This window comes from Podarcis pityusensis (assembly GCF_964106645.2).
Source record: "Podarcis pityusensis genome assembly, chromosome: 9".
Classification (NCBI taxonomy): Eukaryota; Metazoa; Chordata; class Lepidosauria; order Squamata; family Lacertidae; genus Podarcis; species Podarcis pityusensis.
In genome coordinates this window covers 56271547-56290052 of record NC_138034.1, presented here as the reverse complement: position 1 = coordinate 56290052, position 18506 = coordinate 56271547, and the positions used below count along the sequence as shown (strand labels likewise).

Below are 18506 nucleotides of genomic sequence, written 5' to 3'. Positions count from 1 at the left end.
TGTGCAGGGAAGGATGTGTGGCATTATATTTTTCCTTCACCCCAGGCAGCAAAATGCTTTGGGCTGTCCTTGGATTTGAGATATGAAAGAACGCATTCATCCTCATGATCCACTCCACCCCAGTTTCTGTGCAACTGCTTTGCAGCTCATGAGCCTTGAGTTCCTTGCATGTTTTAAAGCCTCTTGCACCTTGAACAGCTTATGTGCCAGGCAGAAAGTGAACAGATCAAGGGTTTTCTTGTCTGGAAATGATATTTCTTTACCTGTTGCCATTCTGTCTCTAAGACATGTTATTCCTTGTGTGCGACCCCCAATTTATGCCATTCACAAAAGTGGGCTCTAATTTGCATATGGAGCAGTACATATATAATTTTTATGCAAATTTGTGCCTTTTGTGAGCAGGGCAAAGGGCCCAATAATAATACCATGTCTTGGGAAGTCCTATTGGCATCGTTGATGATACACTCCCAAACATTTGACAGAAGAAAATAGGTAGTACACTTCATCTATGTTAGGTGGTCAACTGCTAAAAGAAGCTCTTGTTAGACAGAATTAAAAGTACATCTTGTAGTCCAGCCAGGTGCTTCTGGGAAGCTTATAGTATGAAGGCAACAGTTCTCTCCTGCTGTTTGACCCTTGCATCTGGTATGCAGAGGTCAATTACGCTTAAATGTAATAGTGAGTGACTCAGATGAATAAGATCTAATAGCAAGGGATCAAGGCATCTATTGGCACCCTTGCCCCCAGCCCCCTAATAATTAGTCTGGGATCTTTTAGGAGGAAGGGTGGGATATGGATTTAATAATAAATAAACAGTATCATGCTTTCTACAGGAGATACTGATTGGCATTGTCTCTCCCAGCTTTCAGACTGGAATACTTGCCAGCCCTACCTGGAGATACCAGGAGTTGAGATACCTTTTGCATGCATGTGCTCTACCACTGAGCTATAGGTTAGCCTGTGGCTATATACAATAAAATGATGTGCCTTGATGCTTTCCTCTCCCAAAATATTCAGGCAATCATGCATGCTGCCAAGGTTATGTGATTGACATTCCTGTAGTTGTTGTACCAAACAGATAAGTACAGCTAAAATATAAGCTATTAGATCCCTATCCAGTATATAAAACCACTAAAAAAAAATGTGATACAGTGGTACCTCGGGTTACAGACGTTTCAGGTTACAGACTCCGCTAACCCAGAAATAGTACCTTGGGTTAAGAACTTTGCTTCAGGATGAGAACAGAAATCGTGCTCCGGCGGCGCGGTGGCAGCGGGAGGCCCCATTAGCTAAAGTGGTGCTTCAGGTTAAGAACAGTTTCAGGTTAAGAACGGACCTCCAGAACGAATTAATTTCTTAACCCGAGTTACCAGTGGTACCAGTGTCTTCCAGACATTTTGAACTACAACTTCCATCAGCCTTGGCAAGCATAAGCTGACTGGCTGGAGGACTATAGTCCAAAACATCTGGAGTTTGTGAAGGCTGCCTTACTATGGCCACATTTGCACCATACATTTAAAGCAGCACAATACCACTTTAAAGTACCATGGCTTTCCCCTTGGAATTCTGGGACCTGAAGTTTATTAAGGCTACTGAAAATTGTTTGGAGGCCCCTATTCCCCTTTCAGACCTACAATTTCCAATCCCTCTTCACAGGAAACTCTGTATGGGGAATGGGGGACTCTTAGCACCCTTGACAAGCTGCAGCACTCAGAAGTCGTTGGGGGAAGTAGTAGTAGCAGTAATAATATTTCTACCCCACCCGTCTGACTGTGTTGCCCTAGCCACTCTGGGCAACTTCCAGCATATACAAAAATATAATGAAACATTAAAAACTTCCCTTTACACTTTGAGTCACTATGAGTCATTTTATGTACTAAGTGTGAAGGCAGCAAATAATAACACCGCAGTGGTTCCCAAACTTTCTCTGTTTCTGTGCTGCTTGAATTTCCTGTGGGATGCTGTTGAAGTGGTGTTGAGGCTCAACAGGTCTGGCAACATCTCCCTGTAAACAGAGGGCAGCATTCACCTAACAAACCCATCAGCAGAAGCCCAGCACAAAGACTTCTGCCTGTGCAACAGGGCTCCCCCCCCCATTTCCTTCCCCCAAGCCCCACCCCCATTGGCTCTGGGGGATGGTCAGGAGACTCTCCAAAACAGGGCAAAGGGGGATCTTTCTATCTGGCAAGTTCAAACGCTTGGACAGAGAGAATGATTGGAAGAGTACAAAAGTAGCCTCATAATTATTTAAATATATGGTGCAAACATGGCCTATATCTTGCTTGTGGGGCAACACACTGACCATGTTGATACATGTAACAGTTAAATAGGTGAAGCCAGAGGGTATGATAATTTGGGTGACCCAAATGTCTCCCATTGTACTTGATGGGTGGAAAAGTGTTGGTGGTGATGATCCTTCTCTTTTTCTCTGTCCTCTTATTATCCTCCGTGCTTTTTATTTCTCTTTTATAAGATTTTCCTGCTGGCTTTGTAAACGTAAATGTCTACTGTGAGGGAGTCATTAAAGCTTCGACACAGATTGAATACTACACAGCCGTTGAGGAGATTGAAAGCATTCTTCAGAAAGTGGCTGATCCAATAGTCTTTGCTTGTCAGGTAAGGATGATTGCAGTGTTAAAAGTTAATAAAAGGAAGGTGGGAGGAGATGTGCCAATATGAGATAAGAGAATGTACATTGTGTTGTAAATGCCATACATTGATCTAATAAGAATAATGAGAATGGATCAATAAGAAGCCACAGTGATGAAACCAGTTGATAACAGGCCTAGGCATAACATCGCCAACAAAAAATAAATTGTTGTTGCTTAGCTGCTGTTTGTTGCTCTCTGTCCAATGCTATAAACATGCAGGATGCTTCCCAGATTTGAAACATTTGTTCCTCCTGACACAACAGTGCTTATTTATAATAAGCAATCGGTTTAAGAACTGAAATCAATCACAACCTTGACATAACAGCAAGAATAAGGCTTATCCTTCTGAAAGTGTGTACGTAGAACCCACACTTCTTGTTTATTTTATTTATTAAATTGCTATCCTTCCTTCCCTCTCCATTAACTCAGCACAACAATTGTTGGGTTCTCTTCACACACAACTTGCTGCCACCGCCACTGTATTTTTTTGCAACAATTCTGTTGACAGATTAGACTGAGGGGGAATGACTGTCTTGAGGTCACTTAGTGATTTTCTAGACTGAGCAAGGATTTGACTCCCTATTCCAAGTCTAGAAGTCTTTCAGCTGCACCTCAATGGGTTTCTATAGGGCAGCGGTAGTCAATGGGATCCCTGTCAGAGGATGCTGGACTTTGACTCCTCCCTGACCATTAACCATTCTGGATGGGATTGGTAGAAGTTGGAGTGCTGAGGGGGAGATGGGAGGAAAGTGAGTGTTGTGTGCCAGATTTGTATGATTTTCCACACTTTTTTTTCTTCATGCTATGGTCACTAAATTGTGTGGTTAATGGGTGTTTTGTCAGTTGGTTGGAATGGGAAAGTAAACTGGGTTCTGTCCCTGGGGGACAGCTTATTGGGTGAACCTGTCTCTCCAAGTGAGAAACAGGAGGGGAGGGAGTACACCTGAGTACATTGTTTACAAAGCATCAGCTAGTTGAGAGATAGGGATGGCTTGCAAGTTTTTTCTGTTCCTTACCACAAGTTTAATTGGTTTTCTTAACATATATTAAGTGTGATTGATTGGCATTCTGTGACTTTGCTATTTTATGTTATTAAAAAAAAAGTGTTACTTGACCTTGTCTGCCTTGCCAGCTTCTTGGGGATTCCTTTTGGTCTATTGGTTTGTTTTTTGTTCTTATTTTTATTCTGTGTTTGTGTGTGTGTGGTTTTTTATATTATAGTTTTATGTTGCGAACCACTCTGTAATCTACGGTTGAAGGCGGTATACAGATTTAATAAATAAATAATGTTTTGACTGATTGATTATATTTATTGTACTTTTATTGTCTATTTATTTTGTATTAATATGTTCACTGCTTTGGGGAGCTCTGGATCAAAAGGTTGGCTATAAATAATGCATTTAACAGCTTCTGGAGGGCAAGATGTTGACAGTCTCTGCTATACCCAATGTGCTCATCTATGTGGTGATCTTTGTTGTTGTTGCACCTGATAATCCAGAGTCCTGAAGCTAAAGCACAGGTACCACCCAAGCTGTGCTATGCTAGCTTCTCAGCAAATGGGTCACTGTTGCTTACTGGGAGGGAAAGGGGGTGGCTTGAGAAGGCAGCACAGTCAGTGCAGTGCAAACACACTGGCAGAGCCAATGTGGTGCTCCTGCTGATGCATTTGCACTGTGCTGACTTCCCTGATGCCTCACCTCTTCCCCTACTGATAAGCAACTGGATGCCAACTTTCTTTCCCATACCAAGGCTGGCGTTATCAGTGCTTCAAGTGGCACTGTGTGCAAAATTTGTTGACTGCCCTTTGGAGAATGTAGAATGAGGTTGACATCATTGTTGAATCACTGTGTAGTAGTTTTGCATGTCAGCTTGAAAGATCATGATAAAGAGGAGTGGAGCATCATTTCCTTAAAATAAAGTAGCAGTCTAACATCAGACTTCTGGAGAGCATCAGGGTTGCTTGGCTGCTTTCATAATGCTGACTCTGTTGTCTTTTTGCCCATAGTCCTACTGGAGAAAAGCCAACTTGTGGCTTGTCCAGGCAGCATTGTATTTTGCAGGCAGAGAACTACTGCCAGTATGAGCTTACTGAATGGCACAGGAGGCTTTACCTGCAGTTCAAACTTAGGACTATGCTGCCCACACTGATCCTGCTAGTCCCAATTCTGCCATCTGAACTAGCAGGGATCAGCAGAGTCATACTTCAGTGCCCACGTGGCTTATGGATGCCAAGCAGGCAGCATTTCTTTCTTCCACCAGCATTTACCTCGTGCACAGCTAATTCATCACTTTTCCCCATCTTCCCATTATGCTCTGACCAACCTTGGAACATGCTTTGTTTTATTTTTTTTGCTGTGGATCAGATACATTTGGCATCTTAAAACGTTCCCTTTTTTTGCTGGCTCACTAAAGCGCCTACTGTTTCTGACCTTCTAAAATAAATATGTTTAACGTCATTAGACATAATATTGTGACATGATTTTCCAAATACATGTACACTTCAAGGACTCTGATATGGAAAGATGGATAACAGTGTCATTCTTTTTTAAAAATGTTCTGCTTGTCTAGTTGAGGAGAATCTGGGTGCATGGATTTGATGTGCTTGTTAGTTTTCTTGAAAATCTTTATGTCATTCTTAGTCAGTGCATAAGGAAATGTTCATACCAGCCTTATCCAACCTGGTGCCCTCCAGATGTTTTGGACTACAATTGCTATCATTTTTGAGTCAGCTGTGCTGGGTGGAATTGATGGGAATCACACTCTAAAATATCTGGGGGGAACCAGACTGGGAAAATCTGCCTTATACCAAAATGGTCACAACTAAAAGTTCATCCTTAGCAGGCAGTTCCAGTGTCACAGAATTCACATCTGAAATCTATGATTGATAGATTGGCCAAGTCCAACTAATTAATATATGTTTTCAGTGAAAAACATTCACTTGCAATGCATATAACGTATTTTTCGCTCTATAAGACACACCAGACCACAAGACGCACCTAGTTTTTGGAGGAGGAAAACAAGAAAAACAATATTCTGAATCTCAGAAGCCAGAACAGCAAGAGGGATCGCTGTGCAGTGAAAGCAGCAATCCCTCTTGCTGTTCTGGCTTCTGGGATAGCTGCGCAGCCTGCATTCGCTCCTTAAGAAGCACACACATTTCCCCTTACTTTTTAGCAGGGAAAAAGTGAGTCTTATAGAGCAAAAAATATGGTATATGATGTGTACCAGCTCCTGACAGGATTGCACTGAAGGAGCAGGTCATGGTATGGGGGTGCTCCTAGATCCATTGTCATTACTAGAGGCCCAGGTAACCTATTACCAACTTAAGTTGCTGCGCCAACTAAGACAATTCTTGGATAAGGGTAACCTTCCCACGGTGGTCCATATGTGGACAGCTACACAATTAGACTACTGTAATGTGCTGTGCATGGGAATGTAGTTTGCTGTTCAGAATCTGTTCATCTTTTGATCACTCAGTCCATTGCAGTTTGCAATTTGTTAAATTGTGTCCTCCCTAAAAGAGGGCACGTGTTGCGGTGAGACCTGGAGACTGACCACCTATGTTGTGGGTGGGTAAGATTGGTTAGCCACAACTCCCGACTGGTAGGTCCCTCGATGTTGGGTTCAATCTGGCCAATGGGGCACAGTCTAAACGGATCGAGGGACCTATATATACCCATGCATGTGACCCAGAGATTCTCTTTCGGCTTGTGCATTCGGAACATGCACCCACCTCACCCTACTTTTAGGGCATTTTGCGATTGACCTTGCTATGATGTCGTGTGTCGTCTGTCGTTGGGACAGGGGCACAGCAGGAATTTCCCCACTTGGCTGATTGGCAGTTGCCATTTGGGTTTCACCTGCCACATAGCAAATCGTCACAATTTGTAAGATTGGGGATAGGCACTGGTTCAGGTGATAGGGATGGGAGAACGGTCTTGCCATCCCTATGTGAAGGGTATTCTGTTAAAGGAATTCAGGGACTCAACTGGTCTGATCAACCCCCGAGAGGGGGTTGTGCCCATGCCTGAGTCCAGGGGGGCATCTGGGAGGTGAACATAGTCTGTTCCCGGCTTTTCGCCTACCCAGGTGTTCACCCCTGGCTGACCTATGCTGGTGCCCTGGGTCAGCGCTGCCTGCAAGGGTGCAGGGAGCTAGTCAAACCAGAGCCTATGCAACCACTCACCTTCTAAAATCAATAAAGTTGTGGCCTAAATTCTGCCAAAAACCAAAACAAAATTTTGAGTCAAGTGTGACTTTATTTAGGGGGGAGGTCTCTGGGTCTGAACATGCAGATTTGTGTGATCTTGGCCTGGTATGGCAATTTGTGAAAATAACCTTGGTTTTGTTTCTCCTGATGGTGGCTTGATAATGTTACAGAATTGATATCATTATATTCCTCCCTCCCCGCCCCCCTGTTTACAGTACTGTTGTAAATGATCAAGTTACTATCTGTTTCCAGGCAGATTTACTATAAGCCTTGTTTATTTGGGATAGGAAACTAAGGTTCAAACCATTGTCTCTGTGTGAATGACCCAGATCATAAGCAAAGCACCCCTGATTGGGCAGGGAGGGATCATTGTAACACAACAGCAAATCTAGTCAACAACCTCACCGTCCCATCCTCTTCTTGCAAAACAATGAATGGTCATATGCAGTCAACTTACTACATGTCTGCTTTTGTGTGCTATACTCATAAATTTTATTTGAAACAGTTGTGTTTTGTTTTTATCTAATTTTAGCAAATAGTATTGAATATTGTTGCATTTGTATTGTTTTGATGCAAACTGCTTGGGTTTTTTAAAAAATATATTAAGTGGTGCAAATTGTTTTATAAAGCAATAAATCAAATCACATGTAAATCAAATCACATGCAGCTGTTTGATCCAGCAAATGATTTGCCATCCAGATATCTTATTCTACATTTCAGGAGTGCAGCCATACCATATAATAGAGAATAAAGCTTCTGTAGTGCACAGGCTGCCTCTGCCAATGTCATGTAATGGGGAAAAAAAATCTATTGTAAGAGAGGAAAGGACCTGAAATATCATTTGTCCCACAGTGGCCAGTCTGCGTACACTTGACATGTCTATATCGTAATTGCAAAGCAAGAACAAAAATAATAGCTGTGTTTGTAATTCAGACAGTCTCATTTTCCTGTGACAAATCTGCCATGTCTGCCGCCTAAGGCATTACGTTCATAACAAAAGGATTAATAAAAAATGATGCATTACATTATTAGCACTTGGTTAAGGGCAGTAGTAAATTCCTTTCAACCGCACATTTTTAAGGACACTATTATTCTGTTAAAAAGTACATTGCCATAAACTGAAAGCAAAATGGAACTTCCAGAGTTTACTCACCTCGTAAAATCGTTATTGCATTAATAATTTAAAACCCCAGAATTAAGGGACAGAAGATGAGCTTTCTTTGGATTTTAGAAAATGTTTAAAGCAGAAAATGTATTAGCCATCGATGTTGCCAAATATCCTGACAAGGTAGAAGGCAGTTTTTTATGCCCAATTTATAATAGCATAGATTACAAGTCAAGCATCAATCCTTCCCAAGTATTTTCTCCAATTCGGACTGTAAACCATATGCCTGAGGGCTCATTGTACCTAGGATGCAGTTGTCAGATCCTAAAAGGCTGGGAGAGTTAGTTTCCTTGGCACTTGACATCCATACTAGATAAAATCTTAGGTACCCTGGAAAATGACATTGCCCAGGGTCTCTGAGACACAGCTTTTGCACAGTTCAAGGCAGCAAACAGAGAACAATGCAGACCTTTCAGAGCCAATTCGTGTAATTAGAGTAATTTCCTTTCTTTAATGCAATAATTCTACCCTGACTTTTGGGTTAGATTCTTAAGGCATCAGATTAAAACAATAAAATATACGTAATCAAGCAATAAAACACCACCAAACAGCAACAGCATAATGGCAGTAATAAAACCGCAGGAGCCAGTAAACTATTAAAAGCTGTTTTAAATGCCCTTGGAAAATACAACTTTGCCTGGCACCTAAATGCCACCCAACTCCATACCGTGCCAACAGATAACGGGAAGGAGTTGTACAAATTGTGGCGCCACTACCAAGAAAGCCTCTCCCTGGTGATCACTCACTTCAAGGCAGAGACATCCAGAGACAGGTCTCCAATGACAACATCCAGGTGTACAGAACTGAAAGTGATAATGGTGGAGATGTTGCAGTGGAGAGCTCTGACGTTTTCATCCCCAAAACGTTTTTATTTGAGTTTCTACTGAAATGAGGCTACATTTTAATGTTGTATTTTAATCTTGTTTTTAAGTTGTATTTTAATCAATTGTTTTATACCTGGTGTTAGCCACCCTGAGCCCAGTCTTGACTGGGGAGGGCAGGGTATAAATAAATTTTTTATTATTATTATTATTATTATTATTATTATTATTATTATTAAGGTTTAAATGTCTCAGGGCTGCAATACCTCAAGGATCACCTCTCCCTATGAATCTATCTGGATGTGGATATCATAATCTGAGACCTTTTGTTGTGTGCAGTGCATCCTCTACACAAGGTCCGGAGAGTGGCAACATGAAAATGGGCATTTCTGCAGTGGCTCCCTGAGTGTGGAATGCTCTCTCCAGAGAGATTCAGCTGGCATCTTCATTGTACACCTTTAGGGGCCAGATGTAATCATGCCTCTTCAACCAGACCTTTGGATGATTGATATCCTACACGCTTTGAAATGTGTTTGTGGGAGGGGATTATTGTTCTGCTTTCATTTTCATTATGTATTTTGTGTTTTTGTCTTGCATTTTTCTGCTGTGAACAGCCCCGAGATCTATGGATGAAGGGCGGTATAAAAATTTAATTAATAATAATAAGAGTGCGGCCACTTATCCCACTGTCATCTCTGGAAGCAAGCTTGGCAGGATTTCGTAGTGTTCTTGAAAGGAGCAAAACCATTCAAAAGAAGTAGGAACCCATTCAGACACTGAGCAGCCTTCAGAAGCTGAGAAGTCTACTTGTGTGGGTGGCTCAGCATCAGAAGACCTCTTCCATGGAAGATTGCAGCTGCTGCTTTAGTAACCAGAAGGTCCTTAGCAAGCAGAAACATTTTTCTCGAAAATGACCGCTGTGATCTTCTGTGAGATCTTCCACCCATTGTAATCCCTGAAACCCATCTAGGAAATTATCCATCTTCTCACACCACCTTCAACTGTCTTAAAAACCTTTGACTGTTTCCAGCCTCAGGGATGTAAAATGCCCCAAATGAACTTGTTTTTGTTCAGTATATTGCTTTTGGATGATAAAATGAATGTGCACCTTCCCTCATGTTACTCTGCTCTCTTCTCTTCTCCTCCCCACACAGGCTTTGAAGTTTTCCTCTGCTGAGAAAGTGGAGAATCTTCTCACATTCTTATTGAAAAGTCCGATCATTTCTCACAGTTTCAGCGCCTTTCCAAATGAAGTCATGGATCATCATCGACAGACTGGTACGTATTGTATATTGTTCCTTACTCTCTTTGGTTGCCAAAGAAGACCTTTCTTAGGTGGCCATTCAGATACAGTAATAAGGAACTTACTTTCTGATCTGTATGTAGCCCAAAGCATCCATGCAGAAGGAGAAAGTCTTAGCAGGACTACAAGAGGAGAGGGGAGAGAGAGAGATAAAAAATAAGCCAATGAATACTGAACATGCTCAGTTGCCAAAGGACATGGAGTGCTTTCTTGAGGGGAAACAGAAAAGGAAAGGGGGAGAATGAATTGGTGAATCCTGGAAAAGGACAGGGTTGGTTGGATGGCTGAACAAGAGAGCTCCTCAGTGTGGCATTTTGTTGCAGGTTGAGCTAAAAGTTGAATGTGTGGTGGTTTCTCATGGGCAGGGGATTCATAATCAATACTAAATCAATATGTATAATGAGCTAAGAAATTCTATTGGGGGAGGCATGTTCTGAGCATGCCTGTGTCTTTGGAAAGTGACAGGTGACTGGATGTCACAATGAGAGTGACAATTGTGTCTCATTTAAGCCCGACGCTGTGTCAGGGATGAGGAAACTACGGTCCTCCAGATGCTGTTAAGCTACAAGTCCCATCAGCCCCAGCCAGTGGTCAGGGATGATGGGAATTGGAATCTAGCAGGATCTGGTGGGTCATGGGTCCCTCACCCTTGCATTCTGTGCTCCTAGCAAACACCCGACCAACTTCTTGAGCGCCCATTGTGCTCCATGTTTTAAACTGTCCCAAAGGTAATTGTGTGGTTCAATTTCACGATGAATAGTGTCTGGAGCCACTGTGTTTTAGAAGAGATAGGGATCGTAGCTGGATTGGGAACATCCCTGTCTGAAACCCTGAAGAGTCACTGCTAGTCACTGTCAACTGAACTAGGTAGGCCAATGCACTGACTCAGAAGAAGGCAGCTTTCTTCGCTCATATGTTCTTCCTCCAAATACATCCCACCTGTCATAACAATTTCTACTGTGACTAAATAAATGCAATGTACATCAAGCACCAACTCTGAATGTTCAGCGTTCCAAATTCAACCTCAGAATTAGCAGCAGAGAATTTTTTTGAGGAGGACTCAGGACAGCAACTGCATTTTAGCCGTGTTGCAATTAAGAACAGACCCAAGGAGTAAGACTTCTGCAGTCCCAGTAACTCTTTTCTTTAAAAGGGAGGTCAGAAGAATGGGGTAGAGTAAAAGTAGTGGGGAGTGCTGGATTCTCTGAAACCCCACCTCCAGATGTTCCTTGCTGGCTCTGTAACACAGAGCATCTGGATTCGAAAGGATTGCAGTGTCATGCAAGTGCCTCATGCTGTGGTGAACTGTGTTTTTATGGAGATAATTGCTGCACATGTATTCAGATTCTCTCTGCTGATACTCAAGATGTAGGTTTACAAGGTCAACAGTAGTAATTACTGGTAATTACAATGGGTTCTGAACAAGGAGAGGAAATAAGCACTGTCCATTAAGTAAGAGATAACAACAAGAAAATGTGCATTTTGCTTAATAAGTAAAACACATGTGTTGGCTCTTGAATTGATGAAGAAAATAAAGGACATCTCTGAAATAAATGTGGGTTTACCACTCACTGGGTTTGTAAGGGAGAGGCTTTTGAAATCCGAGAGAAAAGTCTAGAAAAAAGAACTTTACACATTTGGATACAACAATAGCCCTGTCCAGGAGATCCACTAACAATCAGGGACCTTAAAATGTGGGGATGGAGACCCTGGGGTGGGGTTCGCATGCACAACCCCCCCCCCTCCTCACATGTTCATTTTGAATGCCTGAGGAAGACTTGTTGCAGTGACCTAATGAAGCCTTCTGTTAGGATGCCATAGGGAACACCCAACAAGATTTAAGCACTTTCAATGGGAGGGTTAAGCAATGACTTGCACCTGAGTTAAAACAATGGATAGAAAAGGACTGAACTTCATCTAGAGCCCCATGTCCTGCCTAGTTCCCTTGATTATAGGATTATATCAGTGCACTGATCAAGCAATCTGATACAAAAAGAAAGCTAATTTCCTCTGCTTGGAGTAGCTTCCTCATTTGTTTCACTGGAGGGAGGCGTGCCTGGATTATTTGCATGTAAATAAAACAGATTGAATTCTTTGGATTAGGTAAAGGTAAAGGGACCCCTGACCATTAGGTCCAGCCGTGACCGACTCTGGGGTTGCAGTGCTCATCTCGCTTTATTGGCCGCTGTGACCAGCGTGACTAAGCCGCTTCTGGCGAACCAGAGCAGCACACAGAAATGCCGTTTACCTTCCCACTGGAGTGGTACCTATTTATCTACTTGCACTTTGATGTGCTTTTGAACTGCTAGGTTGGCCGGAGCAGGGACCAAGCAACGGGAGCTCACCCCGTCGTGGGGATTTGAACCGCCGACCTTCTGATCGGCAAGTCCTAGGCTCTGTGGTTTAACCCACAGCGCCACCAAATACAACATGAATAATACATAAGAAGCATGTGAATTCCTGTCTCAAGGACCATCAGCACAGAGGGAGGTGGTGAAGCTGTGCCCCTCCAGGGGTTGTTGAACCATAACTCTCAGCATCCCTGACCATAGGCCATGCTGGCTGGTGCTGGTGGGATTTGTAGTCCTACAATATCTTGAGAGCCACATGTTCCTCATCCCTGCTATCAGATCCAGGGAATAAGGAGCAGAGCAGGAGGTTTTGCATTCATTGCTGCCTTCGTAGACCCTCTTCCTCTGAGCGATAATGAATAATACAGCATTTGACAATGCTGTTCAGTGGTCTGGCCCAGCCCTGTTTCACCTTCCCTTGTGCTTAGCAAAGACTGCCTGACTCCTGAGTTGATGCTGCTGATCAACTGCTGCAATGATGCGTGCACAGCAGACTTTCTGTGCCATAGGACATACGTCACAGGGGAGATATGTGGGTTGTGGGTGTTTCTTTCTAGAAGGCAAACGTCAAAGTTAGGTCTAATTGCATATAATTATGCAAGATTCTTCTACATAGGAAACGTGTTAGAGATAATAGCTCAAACTATATTGCTTCCTAGCGTTTCCTACATGAAATGCTGTTTTTTTGTTTGAAACACTTAGAGCGGGGGAGTTAAGGGGCAGGTGTTTTTTATTGTGTGTTTTTTTTAGAGAAATGCGGATAATAAAAGAATATCAGTTGCAATCCCATATGCACCTATCTGGAAGTAAGCCTGGATGAACTCAGTTGGACTGAGTAGACATGCATGGGAATGTGCTGTAAATCTCCAACTTGGTTCATTCTAATATCATCTAAACTTGTGGTCCTCCAGATTTTGTGGGACTACAGTTCCCATCATCCCTGACCATTGGCCATGTTAGTTGCAATTTGTGGGAGCTTGAGTCCAACAACAAATGGAGGTCAAATGCCTTCTATAGTGAAGGTTGCTTAATGTACTGCACTCTAAAAATGTATTTATGCTCCTTCAAATTAAGTTTGAAATACAGTGGTATCTCAGGTTACATACGCTTCAGGTTACATACGCTTCAGGTTACAGACTCCGCTAACCCAGAAATAGTGCTTCAGGTTAAGAACTTTGCTTCAGGATGAGAACAGAAATCGTGCTTTGGCGGCGCGGCGGCAGCAGGAGGCCCCATTAGCTAAAGTGGTGCTTCAGGTTAAGAACAGTTTCAGGTTAAGAACGGACCTCCGGAACGAATTAAGTACTTAACCTGAGGTACCACTGTAGTAGGATACAAGTGCAAAAGAGGACTGTAATATTCTGATAAAAGGCTTACATATGACACTGTCTTCTATTGAGCCAGATCATTGGTCCATCTAGCCCAGGCTTCCTCAACCTCGGACCTCCAGATGTTTTTGGCCTACAACTCCCATGATCCCTAGCTAGCAGGACCAGTGGTCAGGGATGATGGGAATTGTAGTCTCAAAACATCTGGAGGGCTGAGGTTGAGGAAGCCTGATCTAGCCTATTTTTCACTGGCAGTGTCTCAGCATCAGCTCTCTGGAGGTTCTTGTTGTTGTTTATATAGTACCTGTGTGACTACGACACTTAAAGAATGGGAAGACAAGTCCCTATCCCAAGGGGGAACAACTGAAAGACAGGCATCTTTTGAAATTTGCACAAGTAATACTATAAGGGAATATGAAAAATGGATTATTAATAGGTAAAAATTTAATGTTACAATATTTTAAGATTAAAGACTAGGATAAACAAAGAGGGTAAGGATTTGCTGAACCAACAAACTGAACTGGAATACAAAAAAGGGAGGCGTGAGGAGGTCCGGGAAACAAGCTAATGAAAAATAAGTAATGGAAAGATTGAGTTGTTTTTAACCATTTTTTTTAATTTGTATTTTCTTCTTTTTTATTTTTATTCTTATTTTGTAATATTTTGAAAATCTCAATAAATATCTTATAAAAAAAAAAAGGAAATTTGCACATTTTGAAATTTTACAACGCAGTTCCCCAGCGAAATGACGTTTACAAAATGCACACCTGGGGGGGGGGGGATGTGCATTTAAATGAATGTTTCAGTGAAAACAGCAAACAAAAATGCACCCCATTAGGGAAAACTGCTTGCGGGGGGAAATCTGTACATTAGTCAAAGTTGCATACAAAAATATGTTTAATAGGAAAAATTCATACTAGCATGCAGTTGAAATTTTATGAGGAGTTTTTTAAAAAATAAAATAGCTAATTGCTACAGAAATGTGGAAAACTGAAAAATGAGAAAGTGGGAGAACCAAGATTGACAGATCACTTCCATCCCTAGGGGTGCAAGCTTGAGGTCTCAGTTTTAATTCATGAAGTTTTGAGGTAGGTCTGAGAGAGACTCATGCTTGAAACCCTGGAGAGCTGCTGCCAGTCAGTGTAGGCCATACTGAATTAGATGGACCAAAGGCCTGACTCAATTTAAGGCAGCTTCCTATGTTCCTAAACTGAACATTTGGGTGTGGCTCTTTTATTCCATTGTGTGATGTGTCGGGCATTCGATTAGGGTAGGGAAGGTACCGTATTTTTCGCTCCATAAGATGCACTTTTTTACTCTTAAAAAGTAAGGGGAAATGTCTGTGCATCCTATGGAGCGAATGTGTGGTCCCTGGAGCCAAATTGCTGGAGTGCGGCACGCTCTTGGGCTGCTCTTTGGTGGTGGTGGGGGAGCCGCACTCCTCTGCCGGCAGCCTCGGCTTCCCCCTGCAGCCCCAGGAAGCTTTGGAGCAGCGGGAGGGCTGTGGGCCCATGCCCTGCGCTCCTGGGCTGCTGAATGGGGATGGGGGATGCTGCTTTGCAGCACCCTGCCCTATCCTCTCAAGCTTTGGAGCAGTGAGCAGGCTGTTCACTGAGAGAGGGGAGGAAGAGGACTGAGAGGAAAAAATGTGGCATTAGCAATGCTTTGGATGGAAACGAAGATGGTATTTTACGTGAAGATAGCGAAGAAAGTGATGTCAGTGATTGTGAGCAACTGAGCTTCATAAATTCTGATTTTAGCAGTGATGAGTTCTTGGGGTTCACAGAAGACTAGAAGAGTACTCAAACCTTAAAATCTCTCTTCATTTGTTAATGACAGTGATGATAGTTCTTAATGCCATTGTTGACTGCTGTTCACTTTACATGGCTGTAATATGATTCTGATATACCGGTTGTTTATGAAATACAGTAGTTTATACAACATTTGATTCAGAATATTTTTTCCTCTAAAAACTAGGTGCGCCCTATGGTCGGGTGCGTCCTATAGAGCGAAAAATATGGTAACTTAGATGTTTTATGAACAAAACACAGGTTATCATTCCTCACAGTCTTCACCCTGCATTCTACCCATGCTATTGTGGATTGTTTTGTGCAATTATCCCTTGTCTTTAAAAATGTGCCTTCCTAATGATGCTGAGCAAGAACTCTGTCTCCCCCCCTCCCCATTGACACTGCTCCAGGTGCTAACAATTAAGTGCTATGTAACAATCAATTGATTTCAGCTTACCTTCTTCACAAGCATCCCAGGCAGAAAATAAAAGGGACACTTTGAGCTCTTGACCTGCTATTTTGCAGCCGTGCTTAACAACCTCGTCCCCAAATGCACAGCCACTATTACAGCCCTAAATAATCTGGATGCTTAGCAAACTGATATTCTTCACACATTTTAGCTGCAGTTGTAATTCTGTGCCATGGAACGAAGCTATTATATGCCCAATTATTACAGTGTATCCCCTCTAGAAATGTTGTGTTTAACTAGGCAACAAAGGGGAAATTTGCACTTAAAACTCATGGAGAACAAATATCCATAGTCTGCTTACATTGTTGAACTGCTTTCCTCCGTTTTAAAAATGAAGGAATCCACGTTGTTTATCAGCCATATTAGCTTTTAAGATATCCTCTACCTGAGCATGCACCACCATCCCTATCCTTTTACAATATACAGTGGTACCTCGGGTTAAGTACTTAATTCGTTCTGGAGGTCCTTTCTTAACCTGAAACTGTTCTTAACCTGAAGCATCACTTTAGCTAATGGGGCCTCCCACTGCCGCCACGCTGCCAGAGCATGATTTCTGTTATCATCCTGAAGCAAAGTTCTTAATCCGTGGTACTATTTCTGGGTTAGCAGAGTCTGTAACCTGAAGCATCTGTAACTTAAAGCGTCTGTAACCTGAGGTACCACTGTAGAGTCTATGTGCTTTTGACTTGCATTTCAAGGATGAACACCCGGAGATGGTAGCTAGAGAGGATAGTTAATCTGGAAACAGAGGGCAATTTTGAAAGTTCTGATTGAACCATACGCAGGGATCGGCAAAATTTTTTAGCAGCAGGCCGGTCCACTGTCCCTCAGACCTTGTGGTGGGCCAGAGAAGTGGCACCGGGGGGGGGGGGGAGCTGGAAGAAGAGGCGAGGAGGGCAAGTAGTCCTCCTCCCCACCCCCAGCCTTCCTTCCCTGGGGCTGCCACTGCCACCACCGCTGCTGCTGCTTCTCGTGGGTAGGCAGAGCGAACTCATCCCTCCCGCTCTCTGGCCCACAGGAGCACCAGGGCGGTGGCGGTGGCGGAGGGAAGATGAGTGGTGTGAAAGGGCTGGCTCTGGTGTGGGGCTGCTTAAAATGGCGCTCAGCCAGCTGAGCCCAGCCCCCTTCCTCCTCGAGACTGGGCGGGTGTTATGTACTAAAGTTCTCACCCTGGGCCAGCAGGGGGATACTGTAGATAGTTTTCACTCAGGTCCGCATATGCAAATAAGGAATTGAAAGTGATGTTCAGGGAATGGAGAGTTACAGAAAGTTGTTACTATTGCTTTGTAGTTGAGCTCTGTATAAGCAGGTTGGCTGAACCCTTCAGTTCAGTTCAGTTCAGTTCAGTTCTGTTCTGTTCTGGCCTGTGAATAAACAAGAGCTGTCTGAAGAATCGCTGTGTCATCTGATATGTTCACCCACAACTTAACGGGGGGGGGGAGCCAGGAGGGGGGGGAGGCAGTGGTAGCATGGTGTGTGTGAGAGAGAGGGAGAGGGGGAGAAATGGAATGGCGCAGAATCCTGACGCTGATCCACGGACCATCCGCAGGCCAGATCCTGAAGGCAATTGGGCCTGATCCGGCCCACGGGCCTTAGTTTGCTGGCCCCTGAACCATAGCGCTTTTTATTCCTCATTTATCACATTTGTACCCCTCTTTGCTCTCCAAAGAGCATGAGATTTCCCCCAAGTTACCCTTACAACAGCTGTGTAAGGCAGGGCCAACGTCACCCTCATAGCTTCATATCTTATCAGGCATTTGAATGTGGGTCTCCCAAGTCCATTGTCTACCATACCACATGACTCCTTCATTTGTGAACGACCTTCCCCATGCTCTCAAGTTTGCAATATGATCTACAGACTTTAAAAAAAAAGTTTTGAAAGTGTTGTTGTTGTTTATGCATGCTTTTTCACCCAATGCAGACTCACACTTGGAAGAACTTCCTACTCTTCTCCACTGTGCAGCTAAATTTGGATTAAAGAAGCTTACTGGTTTCCTTCTCCAATGTCCTGACGCAATTCGAGCTTGTGGGATAGCCAATAAGTACAGAGAAAACCCGGCATGTATTGCAGAAAAGTATGGCTATAAGGAGATTCAGAAAATCATCACCGAATTGTCAGTAAGTACCTACTTTTCCATAGAACTCATATAAAATGTGTAACTTACTTCTTACAAACTCACAGTGCAGCCAATTTGGTTCAAAAGAGGTGGGGGCAACTGTCCTACTTAGGGATTCCAGGAATATTGATTTTCCTAAAGAAAGGGGAGCATATTCATTGCTGTGGAATTTGCATTTGGATGTCTGAACAAGAAGGAGACAGTGATATACAGTGGTGCCTCGCAAGACGAAATTAATCCGTTCCGCGAGAGTCTTCGTCTAGCGGTTTTTTCGTCTTGCGAAGCAACCCTATTAGCGGCT

At 43.1% G+C, this 18506-nt stretch overlaps 1 protein-coding gene across 1 annotated transcript in view; it reads left to right on the top strand.

The window, feature by feature from the left end:
* The window catches only part of BANK1 (B cell scaffold protein with ankyrin repeats 1), a 174811-nt gene that overhangs the window by 59014 nt on the left and 97291 nt on the right, over nucleotides 1–18506 (top strand). The window contains exons 5-7 of the mRNA XM_081020292.1: nucleotides 2474–2616; nucleotides 10002–10125; nucleotides 18010–18206. Coding sequence (XP_080876418.1) covers nucleotides 2474–2616; nucleotides 10002–10125; nucleotides 18010–18206 — 464 coding nt within the window. The remainder of the gene's footprint in view (nucleotides 1–2473; nucleotides 2617–10001; nucleotides 10126–18009; nucleotides 18207–18506) is intronic.